The 13,898-nt window shown below is 48.3% G+C and overlaps 2 protein-coding genes and 2 non-coding genes across 15 annotated transcripts in view; all 4 read left to right on the forward strand.

Annotated features, from left to right (window-relative positions):
- Nucleotides 1-8,105, forward strand: part of PHACTR4 (phosphatase and actin regulator 4) — a 97,840-nt gene extending 89,735 nt beyond the window's left edge. For 5 of the 6 annotated variants that reach the window (XM_030539339.1, XM_030539342.1, XM_030539340.1 and 2 more), the window contains 6 exons: nt 1,151-1,307; nt 2,854-2,909; nt 4,301-4,362; nt 5,369-5,506; nt 6,311-6,387; nt 7,077-8,105. In XM_030539339.1, coding sequence (XP_030395199.1) covers nt 1,151-1,307; nt 2,854-2,909; nt 4,301-4,362; nt 5,369-5,506; nt 6,311-6,387; nt 7,077-7,092 — 506 coding nt within the window. In that variant the 3' untranslated portion in view covers nt 7,093-8,105. Of the gene's footprint in view, nt 1-1,150; nt 1,308-2,853; nt 2,914-4,300; nt 4,363-5,368; nt 5,507-6,310; nt 6,388-7,076 lie in introns of those variants that run through there. The other variant, XM_030539341.1, reaches the window with a different exon arrangement.
- Nucleotides 8,106-8,258: 153 nt separating this feature from the next.
- The window catches only part of RCC1 (regulator of chromosome condensation 1), a 31,441-nt gene continuing 25,801 nt past the window's right edge, over nt 8,259-13,898 (forward strand). The window contains exons 1-5 of one of the 7 annotated variants that reach the window (XR_003997344.1): nt 10,394-10,408; nt 10,813-10,846; nt 11,815-11,847; nt 12,841-12,871; nt 13,813-13,890. Coding sequence is in view for 5 of the 7 variants with exons in the window: in XM_030539343.1 (XP_030395203.1) it covers nt 10,469-10,484; nt 10,813-10,846; nt 11,815-11,847; nt 12,841-12,871 (114 nt within the window). In the remaining 2 variants the exon portion in view is untranslated. Of the gene's footprint in view, nt 8,410-10,367; nt 10,409-10,453; nt 10,485-10,812; nt 10,847-11,814; nt 11,848-12,840; nt 12,872-13,812; nt 13,891-13,898 lie in introns of those variants that run through there. The other 6 variants (XR_003997343.1, XM_030539346.1, XM_030539347.1 and 3 more) reach the window with 6 other exon arrangements.
- On the forward strand, nt 11,487-11,693 carry LOC115637811. Its single transcript, XR_003997364.1, has one exon. It is a non-coding gene; the product is annotated as a small nucleolar RNA SNORA73 family (small nucleolar RNA).
- LOC115637812 lies at nt 12,503-12,708 on the forward strand. The gene has a single exon (XR_003997365.1). It is a non-coding gene; the product is annotated as a small nucleolar RNA SNORA73 family (small nucleolar RNA).

Below are 13,898 nucleotides of genomic sequence, written 5' to 3' on the forward strand. Positions count from 1 at the left end.
TACCACTCAAGAAAGAGTTCTTGGAGTCATCATAACTCGTTCTCTGAAAACTTCTGCCCACTGTGCAGTGGTAGTCAAGAAAGCTAACAGAATGCTAGGAACTGTTAAGAAAGGATAGATAACAAGACAGAAAATATCATAATGCCACTATATAAATTTATGGTCCGCCCACACCTTGAATACTGTGTGCAGTTCTGGTTGCCCCTTCTCAAAAAAGGTACAATTTGGAATTGGAAAAGGTACAGAAAAAGGCAACAAAAATGATTAAGGAAATGGAACGGCTTCTATGTGACAAGAGATTACAAAGACGGGGGCTGGCCACCTTAGAAAAGAGACAACTAAGGAGGGATATGGGAGGGAATATGATAGGGGTCTATGAAATCACCAGTGCTTTGGAGAAAGTGAATAGGGAAGTGGTGTTTAGCCCTTCACTTAACACGAGAACCAGGGGTCACCCAATGAAATTAATAGGCAGCAGGTATAAAACAAACAATCCTCTTCACACAACGTACGGTCAACCTGTGGAACTTGTTGCCAGGGCATATTGTGAAGGCCAAAAGAATAACTGGATTTAAAAAAAAACGTTAGATACGTTCATGGAAGATAGGTCCATCGATGGCTATTAACCAAGATGGTCAGAGATGCAACGCCATGCTCTGGGTGTCCCTAAGCCTCTCACTGCCAGAAGCTGGGACTGGACAACAGAGGATGCATCACTTGATGATTGCCCTGTTCTGTTCATTCCCTCAGAACACAGGCTACTGGGCTAGATGGACCATTGGTCTGACCCAGTATGGCCGTTCTTGTGTTATGTTCCCCCTTCCCACACTTCCTCAAATACCTTAACTGCCAACCAGTCCGTGTATATCCCTGCCTGAGGGGGAAAATTCCAGCAGGAGATGCCACCAAAATAGGACCCACACACTCTTCCAGCTCCCTCTTGCTAGCCAGGATGGCGTTACTCCTTTTACCGTGCTGCAGGCTGTGCTATTGCCTTAGTGACACTGAATCCTGCCAATAGGGGAGCTGTGGTACTTGACCATTGTGTGTGTGAGACGCCAGGCTGGCCTGTGGGCCTTGCTCCTTTTTTACAGCTTGGGGGCACAGCTCTCTTTACTCATGCAAGGATCCCTTCTTCCCTTTCCCACAGGCGCTCTAGCTAACAAGGTCAAGAGGAAAGATACACTGGCCATGAAACTGGGCACCACGGCCACCCAGCAGGAGCTGGAGGAGAAGAATGCTTTCCCTCGGAAGAGCAAGGAGGAGTGGAATGAAATTCGGCAGCAGATTGGGACAGCACTGATCAGGTATAAAATGCAGAGGAAAAGAAAAATTCTCTCAAATCTTTGGCAGAACTAAGGGTGAGCCAAGAAATCTGCTTGCCTGAAATGTGGCAACAAGGAGGCTTTTTCTCTGCTGCGTTGGGGCTGGGGTGCTAGGCTTGCGTGTCATTTCCCTCTGAAATAATGTAAAGACAAGCAGCTTACATGTCACACAGGACAGTTTCCATTGTTCGGGAGGGAAGCCATTTGAGTTGGAAGAGCCAACTCTTCCTACCCTGATAGCCTGTCAGACGTCGCATTTCCTGGATTGAAGTGTGCTGGTAAAAACAAAGTTTGAGGGGCCACATGGAGCTGTGATGTGAGCAACTTGACAGATGTAATTTGGAAAACAGGTGCAAGTGGCATGATCGTCTAGCTTGCTGTGAGTAGGCATTCTGTGCATGGCGCTGGTACTGCACTTCCTGAAGGAAGTTAGAGGGTACAACTCCCTTTACCCCACGGCTGAATTTGGCCTGGGGAGGAGCGGGAGTTCTGTGGCTGTGAATTAAAAGCAGGGCTGCAAAGTGTCTTGCCCTGGAGGGACACACCTGGAACCCTTCTCGTGCTGCCCACAGCTGAGTTGGATTCCCTCACATCCAGTTGGGATTCCCCCGCAATGATGCTTCTGGGCTGCTTCAGCCCTTGCTGTGCTGGCATTTCTAAGAACAGGAATTGCTGTACGATATCACAGTAACAGTACCTGTCTGACAGCAGCTGATACCAAATGCTTCAGAGGCTTCTTTGCTTCCACTCACTGCTCCCTGTTCCACCTCCTCACCTCAGCCCCCAGGGAGAGAAAGGAGGCAGCCAGATACTTGACCAACCAAACTAGCCCACTTCAGTGGCTTCTCACCATCCTCCACTTCAGACTGCAGTTGTGCACTCATCACCAGCCTGGCCAGTGTGGGTGTTCTGCTGCGTCCAGACAGCACGAGGGGGCAGGGGAGATAGGCCCCTGGTTACCAGTGCGCTAGGTGTGTGATCAGCTTGTACCACCCAATTGTGCTCCCACTCCTTGGGGTGGAGAAGGAAGGACCAGTGACCTGTTTCCATGTGACAAATATTGCAGAGTGGCAGCTGTGCCCTGCATTATCTGACATCCTCACGTGGGCTGTCTTCCTGCTCTGCTCCAGCCCTCCCATACGTGCAAGTTAACCAGTTTGAAGCACCCAACATATACAGGTGCATTAGAAGTTACACTGTGAGACCATTTACACCCAACTTCCTGACCAGCTTGTCCTGCCTGTGTTACGTACACCACTGCTGTCTGGCCCAGACAGCTCCATGGCAGCAGGATCCACTTAGGCAAAGTTCAGTGTAGTGGATTCTGCTGTCTGGGTGAAAAGCTGTGTTAATGGGTGGAGGGCAAGAGTTGTCTGGTTTGAGCAGTAATGACAAAGGGGAGCAGGACAATTAAAGTGAGTATCATATTGACTCTATTCCCTGCTGCCTCCAAATGAGTGTTCACGTCTGTGTCCCCTATAGGAATATGGCTGGGCAAGTGTAACGGTTTTTACCTCCTCTTGTTTAGGCGACTAAGTCAGAGACCAACAGCAGAAGAGCTGGAGCAAAGGAACATACTTCAGCGTGAGTAACAGCAGCTCTAAAGCTCCCAAACACTTACAAGTATTGCTGGTTTTTCCACCCTTTGTTTAATCAGTTTCCTCTTAATGCTTCACTTTACTCCAGATTCACTGAGATGTCCTGGGCAAATTGGCTAAATACAGAAGGGCCTCTGCTTGGCACTGTGGTGACAGGGCAGTCTGTGGCCTGGCTAAATCACTGTATAAAAACAATTTCAGTAGATTTCCCAGTTACACTGTTACCCAGTAGAAATGGTTTGAATTATGATTAATAAATGGGACGCCATGAAATCCAGAAGCCTGCAATAGAAGGCCCTGCTTCTCAGCTGTAGCATCACGGGGGTGCAGGGGCAGAACGTATGCCTTCAGCAGTTTTAGAGCAGAGTTTTGGGCCCGTTTACAAACTGTACTGAACTAGGGTTAATACACTGTTTTGTATCCCTTCTGTGGGGCACCAGCAAACGCTGTCCTGTCTGAAGCTTCCTGGACAATAGTGTGAACACGCAAGTAATTTACACTTGAAGGATTGTGAAATAACACGCACAATTTCTTCCCGTGAAGTTATTAAAGAAAAAGCATTTTGCTTCGGTGTAAACATTCAACTGCAGTATGTGCAGCCCACAGATCACTGCATCATGCTATGGCAGAAAACACAGCAGGTGACTACGGTCTGTCTAGCTTTGTTGCCCATGATGAATGCAATTAGAGTTAACGGTGTAAATGGTGAAAAGAGACAAGACTTAAATCAACTCTGGAAAATAAAATGTCAGCTTAGAGATGAATTTAAACAGAAATTTCCTTCTCTGTATTGCTCTTTAACCATTAGCATAACACAGGGGTTCTCAGAGTTTTGTACCGGTGACCCCTTTCACATAGCAAGCCTCTGTGTGCGACCTCCCCTTTTACATTAAAAACACTTTTTTAAATATATTTAACACCATTAGAAATGCTGGAGGCAAAGCGGGATTTGAGGTGGAGGCTGACAGCTCCCGACCCCCAGTTTGAGAACCCCTGGCATAACAGATTTAAGGGAGGGAATTTTCAAATACCCATTTTAAAATGTGACTTAGGCCCATAGGAACCAAAGTTACTCAGGCGTTTTAGAAAATTTTACCCAGAGTCCTCTGCTAGCCCAGAGCGGGTTCTGGTTAGCTACTGAACCATCCTGAGGCAAAGCCCATTCTGCCATCCTTAGTCTATGGACTGTTTGAGTAAGGATGTCTGATTCAGACCCTAGTGCGCTCAGCACGCCTGCAGTTGCTGCAGACAGACGGTAGGAGATGCAGATATTCCACTGATATGAAAAGCTGGTTTTCTGTGTTCAGCTCTTGACAGTGGTTTTCAACGAGTGGTGGTGACACTGCTTTAAATGAAACATTTTTCCCCCCTTGCCAGAAAAAAATGAGGCTGACCGGCAGGCTGAGAAGCGGGAGATTAAACGCCGCCTCACCAGAAAGGTACTGCAGTGCTCCATGTGGTGGTTCCCGTCTCTCTGATCTTTTGTGGATGGTGGCGGTAGTAAGCACCTAAGAGAACATAGAGGGGTGGGGGAGTCATGAGACTGCTCTGTGGTTATCCTGAGCGCCCTCTGACTGTAACAAGCTGGGAATCGGTCTGGTCAGTCAAGGTATTCCTACTGCACCTATCACTCCAGTGTCGGAGTTCCATATTAAAACAGCAGTGGCCATGGTTTTCAAACTGAGTGGCCTGAAATCAAGTTCCTAAATAAATACCTAGGAGAAACTGATGGGAGTCGCAGCTGCTTAGCCATTGTCTTCAGTGGGATTTGTGCCCAGCACCTCTGGAAAAACAGGTCACTTCTATTTGGAACTTTAGACATGGATTTAGGAACCTAACTTTAGGCAGGCAGGTTCAAGAATTGTGGACTCCATTTCCAGAATGGGGTGTGGAATGGATACATGATCCCAGATTGTAATGCTGTCTCCCCCATATACCAACGAGATTAGCTGTTGATCCCAGATGCATCTAGCCCACAGGGACAGGGTTAAACTCGTCCCATACTTGTGGCTGGGAGGGAATTTTTACAGAGCATATTGATATGGAACTTGAGGGAATGTTGCCATTCCCTGGGGCAGTAGGGGGGAATTACACATTAGAATCAGGTTAGGGGTGTATCCCACACAGTCAATTTTTCGCAATTGCTGTATCAAGGTCTCCCTTCCATCTGTTCCTGTAGCTCTCATTTGAAATGCCATCCTGGCCCTGTGCACGTTTTACACTATAAAATCCTACCATAGACTCACGTCACTGATGAGGCAATTATTAACTCTTCATTAAGGACCATACTGGGGTGCTTTGTTGCATCACACATCACAAGCAATGATCTGTGGCTAGTGATCTCTCTCTTATATGCACCATAAAGATCAAATGGTGGGGTCTTTGGCCAGAATTCACACTGGTGACAAGTACGGTTGAAGCTGACTTGTCTTCTGTTGCTTTCAGCTTAGTCAAAGGCCTACAGTGGCTGAACTGCAAGCTAGGAAGATCCTGAGATTTCATGAATATGTGGAAGTGACAGATGCTCAGGACTATGACCGGAGAGCAGATAAGCCGTGGACAAAACTCACACCTGCTGACAAGGTAATGGGGAGAACACAATTCCCAACCCTCGGAGCCCCAGGTTGGATACCCCACACTCAGGGATGTGAGCAAAGTAAACTTGCTCTTCTTCCTTTTGCTTCAACTCTTCCATGTGGTGGGACCCCGGTCTCCTTCCCCAATCCTGAATGACTCATCCCACCTCCCTAGCCCCATTCTGTTGAGCACCCACCTGCTGCCAGCAGGCCAACAGTTTCCTGTTCTCTACACACACGGCCCATTTGGGCTCCATGCAGCTTTCTCCCCATTCCCAGCCCAACCTTCCTCTTTTTGCTCTGGCCTCTGATCTGAAGGAGTGGACAGGAGCCAATAGCAGAAGACCCAAGTAAGAAGGGGATGTTCTTGGCAGGCTGAGGCTGGCCTGATCAGGATCGCTGCAGGAAAGTCTCAGTCCAGTTCCGTGCACCATCATCCCTTAGGAACAGGGCAGGCCTCGGTATCAAGCATCTGGGGATTAGCCAGTATTTTTGGGTTAACCTGAGTCTGGAGTGGGGTTGCTGAAGAAGAAATGGGGGAGCTGCTGAGTTTGATCTCCAGTACCTCACTTGGGTTACAGCTATCTGCAAGCTCCCTCTTCAACGACGAGGAAATGGAGGCTGTGGGTAGTACTGTCCATTTCAAAACTACATGTGCCCTTCATTTTGTTTGTTAAAAGTAATTGAGATGGTGCAGACTAGCCACAAGCAGATTTGTACATGCAGCACGTTCTGGGTCTATGTCAATCGTCAGTGGGGGGAAATATACAGTGCGGGTGAGCTGAAAGGATTTATTTCCCCTTCCATGAAGGCTGCCATCCGAAAGGAACTGAATGAGTTTAAAAGCTCTGAAATGCAAGTCCATGAAGACAGCAAACACTTCACACGGTGAGTGAGACAAGACCCCAGGCCTCCATCCAGGCCATAGCTGCTTCTGGTCTTGCTCATAAAGCTGTGCTCTGAGCCTCTTAGTCCAAGAGCAGATCTGAGCTTTAATATTGAGTAATGAGCTTTAATCCCATCTGGGAGAAATAACCAGAGGCAGTTTCACAGACATTTATCTTCACTTTCTCCATTGTGGGGGAGCTTCTTGGGTGCACTTGTCTGTAAATGGTGGGCCTGGAAACTGGGTAATGGGTTATTGAGCCTTTCACCTGTACATTGTGGGTTCAAATCCCAGTAAATCAATAGTGAGCAAAAGCTGATGCACCACTAACTGGCTGTTAACTAGTATGTGAAACAAGTAGCCAGGTGCCCATGTTACAGAAAACCCCATCACAATTGCCTCCCACTCGCTCCCCAGTCTCTGCGTAGAAGTGAATGGAGAATGAAAAGCTAGAGCTGGGAGTGTGTTGGCTTGGCAGTGCAGGAGAAGTTCTTTCTCAGTCCCCACTGGGGTGGATTGGCGTGCAGGGACGTGAAGTGCCTCTAAAATTATCACTGAGAGCCCAGTGATTTCACACCGTCGGTGCAGGGACCAATTTATTAAAGACAGCCTGATATTTTAACATCCATAACATTTCCTTACAATTTACCCAAATTCCAGGTGTGACACTGGTTTTACTCTTCTATTTTAGGTTCCATCGGCCATGATCCTCCAAAAGAGGGAGTGAGACAGACCAGAGGAGAGAGAATTGAAAGCGCATGCTATTTCCATCTCCTGGGCAATATAGTGGGAGAGAACCTTGGGGCTCATCCAAGCTTTGCCTCGAAAACATACCCAGAAAAGGGCTGTGAGCTGGGGCGCAGGGGGATCCTATCTGAATGTAGCATTTCACTGGAAAAAACGCATCTCGAGTGCCATCAGGCTGGAACTGAACACTATACCTCGCATGATACAGCAATACTCCCCATGGCATCCAGGCACCTCGGCTTACCTTTCTGGGGACCACACTGTTAACTGAGCTCTTCCACCACTCCCCCAGCTCTGTTTATTGCTCCCGCAGGATGGGCCCTGTTCTCCACTGTAAATAGTCCTCACAAACTGGTTGGAACTTTTTGGTTTTCCCTTTTTGGTAAGGGGGAAAAAAATAATCTAAGCTCTGATGTTCCAGAGAGCTGGGAAGCATGTGTGTATATTTGCTGTGTACAAAGGAAACCTTTTTTTAAAATGCTGTCCTGGCAGGAAACTGACATGTGACTTTTTTTGGTTTTGCTTGCTTCTTTTTAATGTACTTAATATTCTGAATCACTACTGACCAATGGTATGTTGCGCTGGAAGGGAAATGTATAGAACTTAACAACATATGCTGCATCTTGTAAATTTAATTTTTTATTTTACAAAAACCAAACCCACGAACCTGCTCCTGTGTTAACAGCCTTTGTCTTGAGACAATTAAGTCTTGTTTTAACAGGAGCTACAGACACAGGAAACAATGGTTGCCTTTTAAAGTTTTGTTTTTAATTTCAGGAAGCTGTGGCATGTAATAAGTTTTCTTTGATTGTGGCTTCCTCTATTTTCTTTTTTTACTCTCCCAAATCAGGGTGAAACTTGCCTTTTCCTATTCTCATAGCGAAACCTACTGGAAATTCTGAGAATTACACTGTGGAGGGGAAGAGGTTTTAAAAAGTGACCTTAAAACCAGTCAGTCTTCTGAGAATGTTCTCTTATCAGTTCTTACTGAATGTTTATAATGCTGACATAAGCTACTGCTGTAGTGATGTTCCCAGCACTTGTCCAGTGGGGGTGAAGTAACACTTGGAATGAGGCGGGGGAGATGTTACTCAAGAATATGGGGGATTTGGGATTTTACGGGGGAGTGGAGGGTTCTGTATTGTTGGATCACTGGCGTATTTTGTTCGTTGCTTATTCACTCTCTTTGCTGGAGGTCACTCTCAGCTTGTGCTGACTAGCAGTCGACATTGGCATGCTAGTGGTCTGCTCTCATGAATCCTATGTATGCCTGCCTAGTGCGGACGCCTTTTCATGTTCTTGGTACTGCCCTTCTTCCATGATGTGCCAAGTATCTGCTGGGCCAGTCCTACAGGGTGTAATGTGGCACCCTCATCTGCTGCCTTCACACCCCAGGAGATCCAGTTAATCCTTGTTTCATCTCAGTCATCACACTCCTAGTGCAAGGAGTCACTGGGGATAATTTCTTGTTTCTTCAGGGTTCCCTCACAAAAACAATGATTCACAAGCAAGAAGCAAAGATTGAAGTTTCCTTTATAGAAAACAATATGGAACTGGTGCATTGTACTTCCAGGTTGCTTCCCTGATGCATAAAATCTCTCTAGACTAAATGATTGCATTGTATATCTGTCTTCCTGTTGACAAATTTTAATTATTAAATAAAAGTATTTTAGGACTTTTTTGTAAACAAAACAACTTATCTTTCATTTTGTGCCACTAGCAGGAAGGTGAGAAATAATGGGGACTACTTCAAATCCCAGCCTAGGCAACACAGCCTTTATCCTCTTGAGGAGAATCTATTAAGTTCTGAGTGGTTTTATTCTTTGCAGGTCTGTCAGATGAGACCATGACTAAGGTCCTGTCCATCTTAGACTGAAGATCCTCAGGATGTTATTTGTAAGGACAAGGAATGTTGTTGTCCTGGTGCCTCTGACCAAAATTTCCTCTCACCTGCATTGTACAGCAGATCGTGTGCTAGCTGGCTGCTGCCCTCCACCCTCAAGAGCAGAGATCTCAAACTCAAATGACCACAAGGGCCACATGAGGTCTAGTGCATTGGCTGCATCACTGACAGCCCCAGCCTCATTGCCCCCAACCCTGCCCCCACTCCACCCCTTCTATGAGGCCCTGCCCCTGCACCACCTCTTCCCACCCCTTTCCTGTCACCAAGGGGTGCAGGGTGTGAGCTCCGGCCTGGTGCCACTTACCTAGAACAGCTCCGGGGTGGCAGAGGCGCGCATCGGGGCCAGAGCAGGCTCCTGGCCCCGCGCTGCTCCAGGAAGCAGCCGGAACCATGGCCCCTGGAGTTGCGGAGGCGGACACAGGACTCCACTGCTGCTGCTCCTCCAGCTACCTCTCACGAAGCTCCCATTGGCCGCAGTTCCCTGTTCCTGGCCCATGGGAGTTGCTGGCGGGGGGGGGGGGGGTACCTTGAAGCAAGGCAAGGCACCCTCTGCCTCCGGCCCGAAGCGATGTGCTGCCAGCTGCCTAAGGGAGCTGCGCGGGGCTTGCGGCGCCACGGGGGGCAATCCCATGGGCTGCATTCGGCAGTCGCCAGGCTCGGTGATACTCACAAACATGCAAATTTCACTTTTCACAGCATTATTTTTATTCTCCAGTCCACACAAAAAGGAACCCCCCCACCCCCCCACTAATTGCAGTGATTTGGCTGGGCACAGGTGCATGTTTGTCCTAAAGTTAATTTATTTGAGGGACAAGTCTCTGGGGCCACCAGCAAGAGTTGGTGGCCATACATGGAGGCCAGCTAGGGTGACCAGATGGCCCGGCTGCATAGGGACAGTCCTGATTGGGGTTTTGTTTTAATATGTAGGCTGCTATTACCCCCCTACCCCCACTCCTGATTTTCCCCACGTGCTGTCTGGTCACCTACAGGTTTATTGCAGGAGCCCCTGGCTGAGGCAAAGGGTGACACCCCCCCCCCCGTGTAGTCCTGCCTTCCACTGCCCCTCCCCCCGCTGGCCTCGGGCAGGGACAGGGCGCCCCTGCAGGGGGCGCTGCCTGCGTCTGCCGCCTAACGCCCTGGGATTTACGCATGCGCTTCAGGGAGCCAAAGCCCCCGACCGGATCTCTATAGCGCAGCGCACGCGCCGCAGGCTGCCGCTCACCTGCGCTGGGCCCGCCCCGAGCGACGCAAGCCCCCTCCATTTCCGGCTCACCGCTGCAGCGCATGCGCTCTGGACCAGCTCTTCCCGTCGTGCCCCGGGCGCTATAAATTCTCGTTGCCCCGCCTTCTTCGCTCTTTTCCCTCGGAGCGAGGTGGGTGGGGTAGTGGTGCGCGCGCGTGAGCCGCGTGCCTTGCAGGAGAGAGAGAAGGGGATGGCGGCCCAGCGGGGTCAGGATTCCTTTCCCGCCCCCGGCGAAGGGGAGGCCGGGCCAGGGGGTTCGGGCTGCTCGTGGACGGCGGCCGGCGGGGATCGTGATTGTTCGCGGGCCCGCTTCGCTGATGGGGGCGGGCGGCGGACTGGCGCCTGCAGGGGCCTTGGGACAGCCCCGCGTGCAGCGCAGGAGCCCCGGGCCCTGCGGGGGCGGCAAGGCTGGAGCCTGGGGCTCGGCCCGGCCCGGGGGCCTTGCGCAGGGGGAGCGGGAGGCCGCGCGCTGTGCCGGGGGCGTGGGGGAGCTCCACTGGCTCGGTGCTAACTGGTTATTTCCTCCTGTTCCAGCAGCTTCGCAGGCAGCGCGCTCCTGGCCCACGAGGTGAGGACTCGTGTCCCTTATAACTTCCTGTGTGTCCGTAGAGGCCCCCCCCCATCCCAGCATTGCTGTCCTGCACGTCGGGCTGGGTCTGCGTGGCAGCGCGCTTTCCCCGCAGTAGCATGGGATCCTGGAGCTGCAGCAGGCTCAGCAAGGGGAGCGAAGTTTAACTAAATCTGGACCGCCCCCGTTAGAAAGCGATAGGTGGCGAAACTACTTTGTCACAATAGAAGAGCACTCTGTTGTGTGTCTGCAGGATCAGGCTTTGCGGGGAGCATGGAGTGGTATATTTGAAATCTTGTGTCAGCAGCAGTGTTCTCAGTTTAGTTGGTGTCGGTTCTGCTCTGAGCAGGGGGTTGGACTAGATGACCTCCTGAGGTCCCTTCCAACCCTGATATTCTATGGTTCAATGCATATATGATTTTGTATAATAATTGAAATTTAGAAGCTATATAGCAGTCCCTTCCCTTTTCAGTGACTGACGATAGGTGTTTATTTTGGTCCATACAAATTTCCATTGTATTCTAGCTCACCTACATCATCCCATTTTTTTTGGGCGACTTTATTCAGTCAAGTTTAGCATCTGGGAGGCTAAGTGGGTGACTGGTTCAATTGTGTATGGACTAGATTAGGTTATTTCCTTCCAACGTGGGCATCCGGAGAAGTTGCTCTCTCTTGGCTCTGCCCGTGTGGCGTATGGGAGCGTAGGCCTTCGGGCTCCATGACGTATAGTCCCATTCCACGACGTTGAAGAATAAGCTTGGGCCTCTGGTCTGCAACCTGCATATTCCTACTGCTTCTCTGAGTCTTCGGACTGTGACTGAGGAGATAAACCATGCAGGAGACATTACATTACCTAGATGGCTTCTTCACTCTGGGAAGCCATGTTTTGCAATCCCATCAAACTGCATTAGGCAGACTGAGCAGGGATTCACTCAGTTGTTCTAACATGTTGTTTGCTTCTATTTCAGCAGCTTGGCAAGCAGCGCATGCATGCCCACAAGGTGAGAACTTGTATCACTTATAACTTCCTGTGTGTTCGTAAAGGTCCCCTTCCACTCCGTAGCATTGTTGTCTTGCACGCTTGGGCTGGGTCTGTATGGGAGCGCAGTTTACCCAAAATAACATGGAATCCTGGAGATGTAGAAGGCTGAGCAAGGATAACAAAGTTCAACTTGCTTATAACTAAAAGTGATGATCCTACTTTCTCACCACAAAGGAGTATTCTGTTGTGTGTCTGCAGGATCAGACTTGGGGGAGCATGGAGTGGTATATCTGAAATCTTGTGTCAACAGCAGTGTTCCCAGTGCATATATGGTTTTGTATAATTGAGATCTAGAAGCTATATTATAGTCCCTTTGCCTTTTCAGTGGCTGACTATAGATGTTTGTTCTGGTCCATAATAATTTCCATTTTGATATAGACCAAATATGAATTCTGGTTTACCTACATCACCCCATTTCAGTGTTTATAAAACAGCCTTTATGTGGTCCATTTGGTCAAAGGTCTGTATAGTAACTGATGCACTGCGCGTTTGGGGCCACTGCATTGAGGGGGGGTTGGAATTCAGTAAAGTTTAGCATCTGGGAAGCTAAGTGGGTGAGTAGTTCACCTGTGTATGGACTAGTGAAAAACAGTGCTAGAGTGCATTATTTCAATCCAACGTGGGTATCCGGAGAAGTTGCTCTCTCTTGGCTCTGCCCGTGTGGCGTACGGGAGCGTAGGCCTTCGGGCTCCATGACGTATAGTCCCATTCCACGACGTTGGAGATCAAGCCGGGCCTCTGGTCTGCAGCCTGCATATTCCTACTGCTTCTCTGAGTCTTTGGACTGTGACTGAGGAGATAAACCATGCAGGAGACATTGCATCAGTTAGATAGCTTCTTTATTGCCAGGCTTGTAGATATGAGTGTTAAAACACATTTCAGTGAGCTGTAAGGAAATATGATGTTATAGGGATGAATCATCAACTCATCTGCCAACTTTGTTTTCTTCTAGCTTCAGATGCTATGTTGCATCAGTTGAAAAGGTGAGTGTAGTGTGTACTGTCCATTACTTGTTCATAGATATGTAGATTTTTTGTAGTTTTCAGCTATCAAGAGCTGTATGGAATCAGATGTAAAATATCTTAGTTCAGCATAGAAGTTTAATTTCTCTGGATAGCTACAGAGACATGACTCTGTTTAGCCAACAGAAGGTTAGCCTTCAAGACTTGTAGCTTCTAAGGCATTTGGGATAGACTGGACCTGAACTTGTGTAACCATGGTGTGGTCCTCAAATGTAGATTATAACTTGCTATGAGGAAATTGAAACTAGAAGAAACTAGCCTTGCTGAAAAGCATGAGAATCTGGGGCTTGCATAAATCACTACTGCGCGGCTTTGATTGCACACTAGAATATATATGCTCAGTTTGTTCCCATGCTGTTTAAATTAATTGAGGATGGATTAAGGTGACCTAAAAAAATAATCTCTCATTTTTGAGACTTTGTCTTCCCTACTGGAAGTTATAGGAGATTGAGGCTGGCTAGTTTGGGTACTGCAGCAGAGCAATGGAAGACAGGAATCCTGAAGCAGAGAGGATCTTGACACCTATGAAGTAGTCTCCCATAGCTGTGGGGTTGGGGGTCATAATTTGATCTGCTTATCATGGCAAAGTGAGAGGGAGTGGCATCCCTACAATACAGCCATAACTTTTTGGAAATCATTGATACTTCCATGTTTGCGTTTTTATCAAGATTTGTAGTTATTTTTTAATTCAACTTAGCTACGTTCTCTGTGAAAAATCAACATTAGCCTGATAATACTGAAGGGAAGGGGTGAGGGGGAAATAAGGCAGGTCTCTTGATTAGTCATAGGCTTTAACCATGACCCTGTCCTGTCTCTCACTAACACTGTGATATTTTGTTTAAAATACCTAGGAAAATCCAGTAAAACAAAACCACTGACCCCTAGCTTTATTCTTTCTCCAGGTAAAATGAAGAAGCGGCTGGATAACACTGCTCTACAGCCAAAATGCTTCTGAAATAAATGTAGTCCAACTTTACTAATTATGGGT

Source organism: Gopherus evgoodei, chromosome 20 (assembly GCF_007399415.2).
Source record: "Gopherus evgoodei ecotype Sinaloan lineage chromosome 20, rGopEvg1_v1.p, whole genome shotgun sequence".
Taxonomy (NCBI): domain Eukaryota; kingdom Metazoa; phylum Chordata; order Testudines; family Testudinidae; genus Gopherus; species Gopherus evgoodei.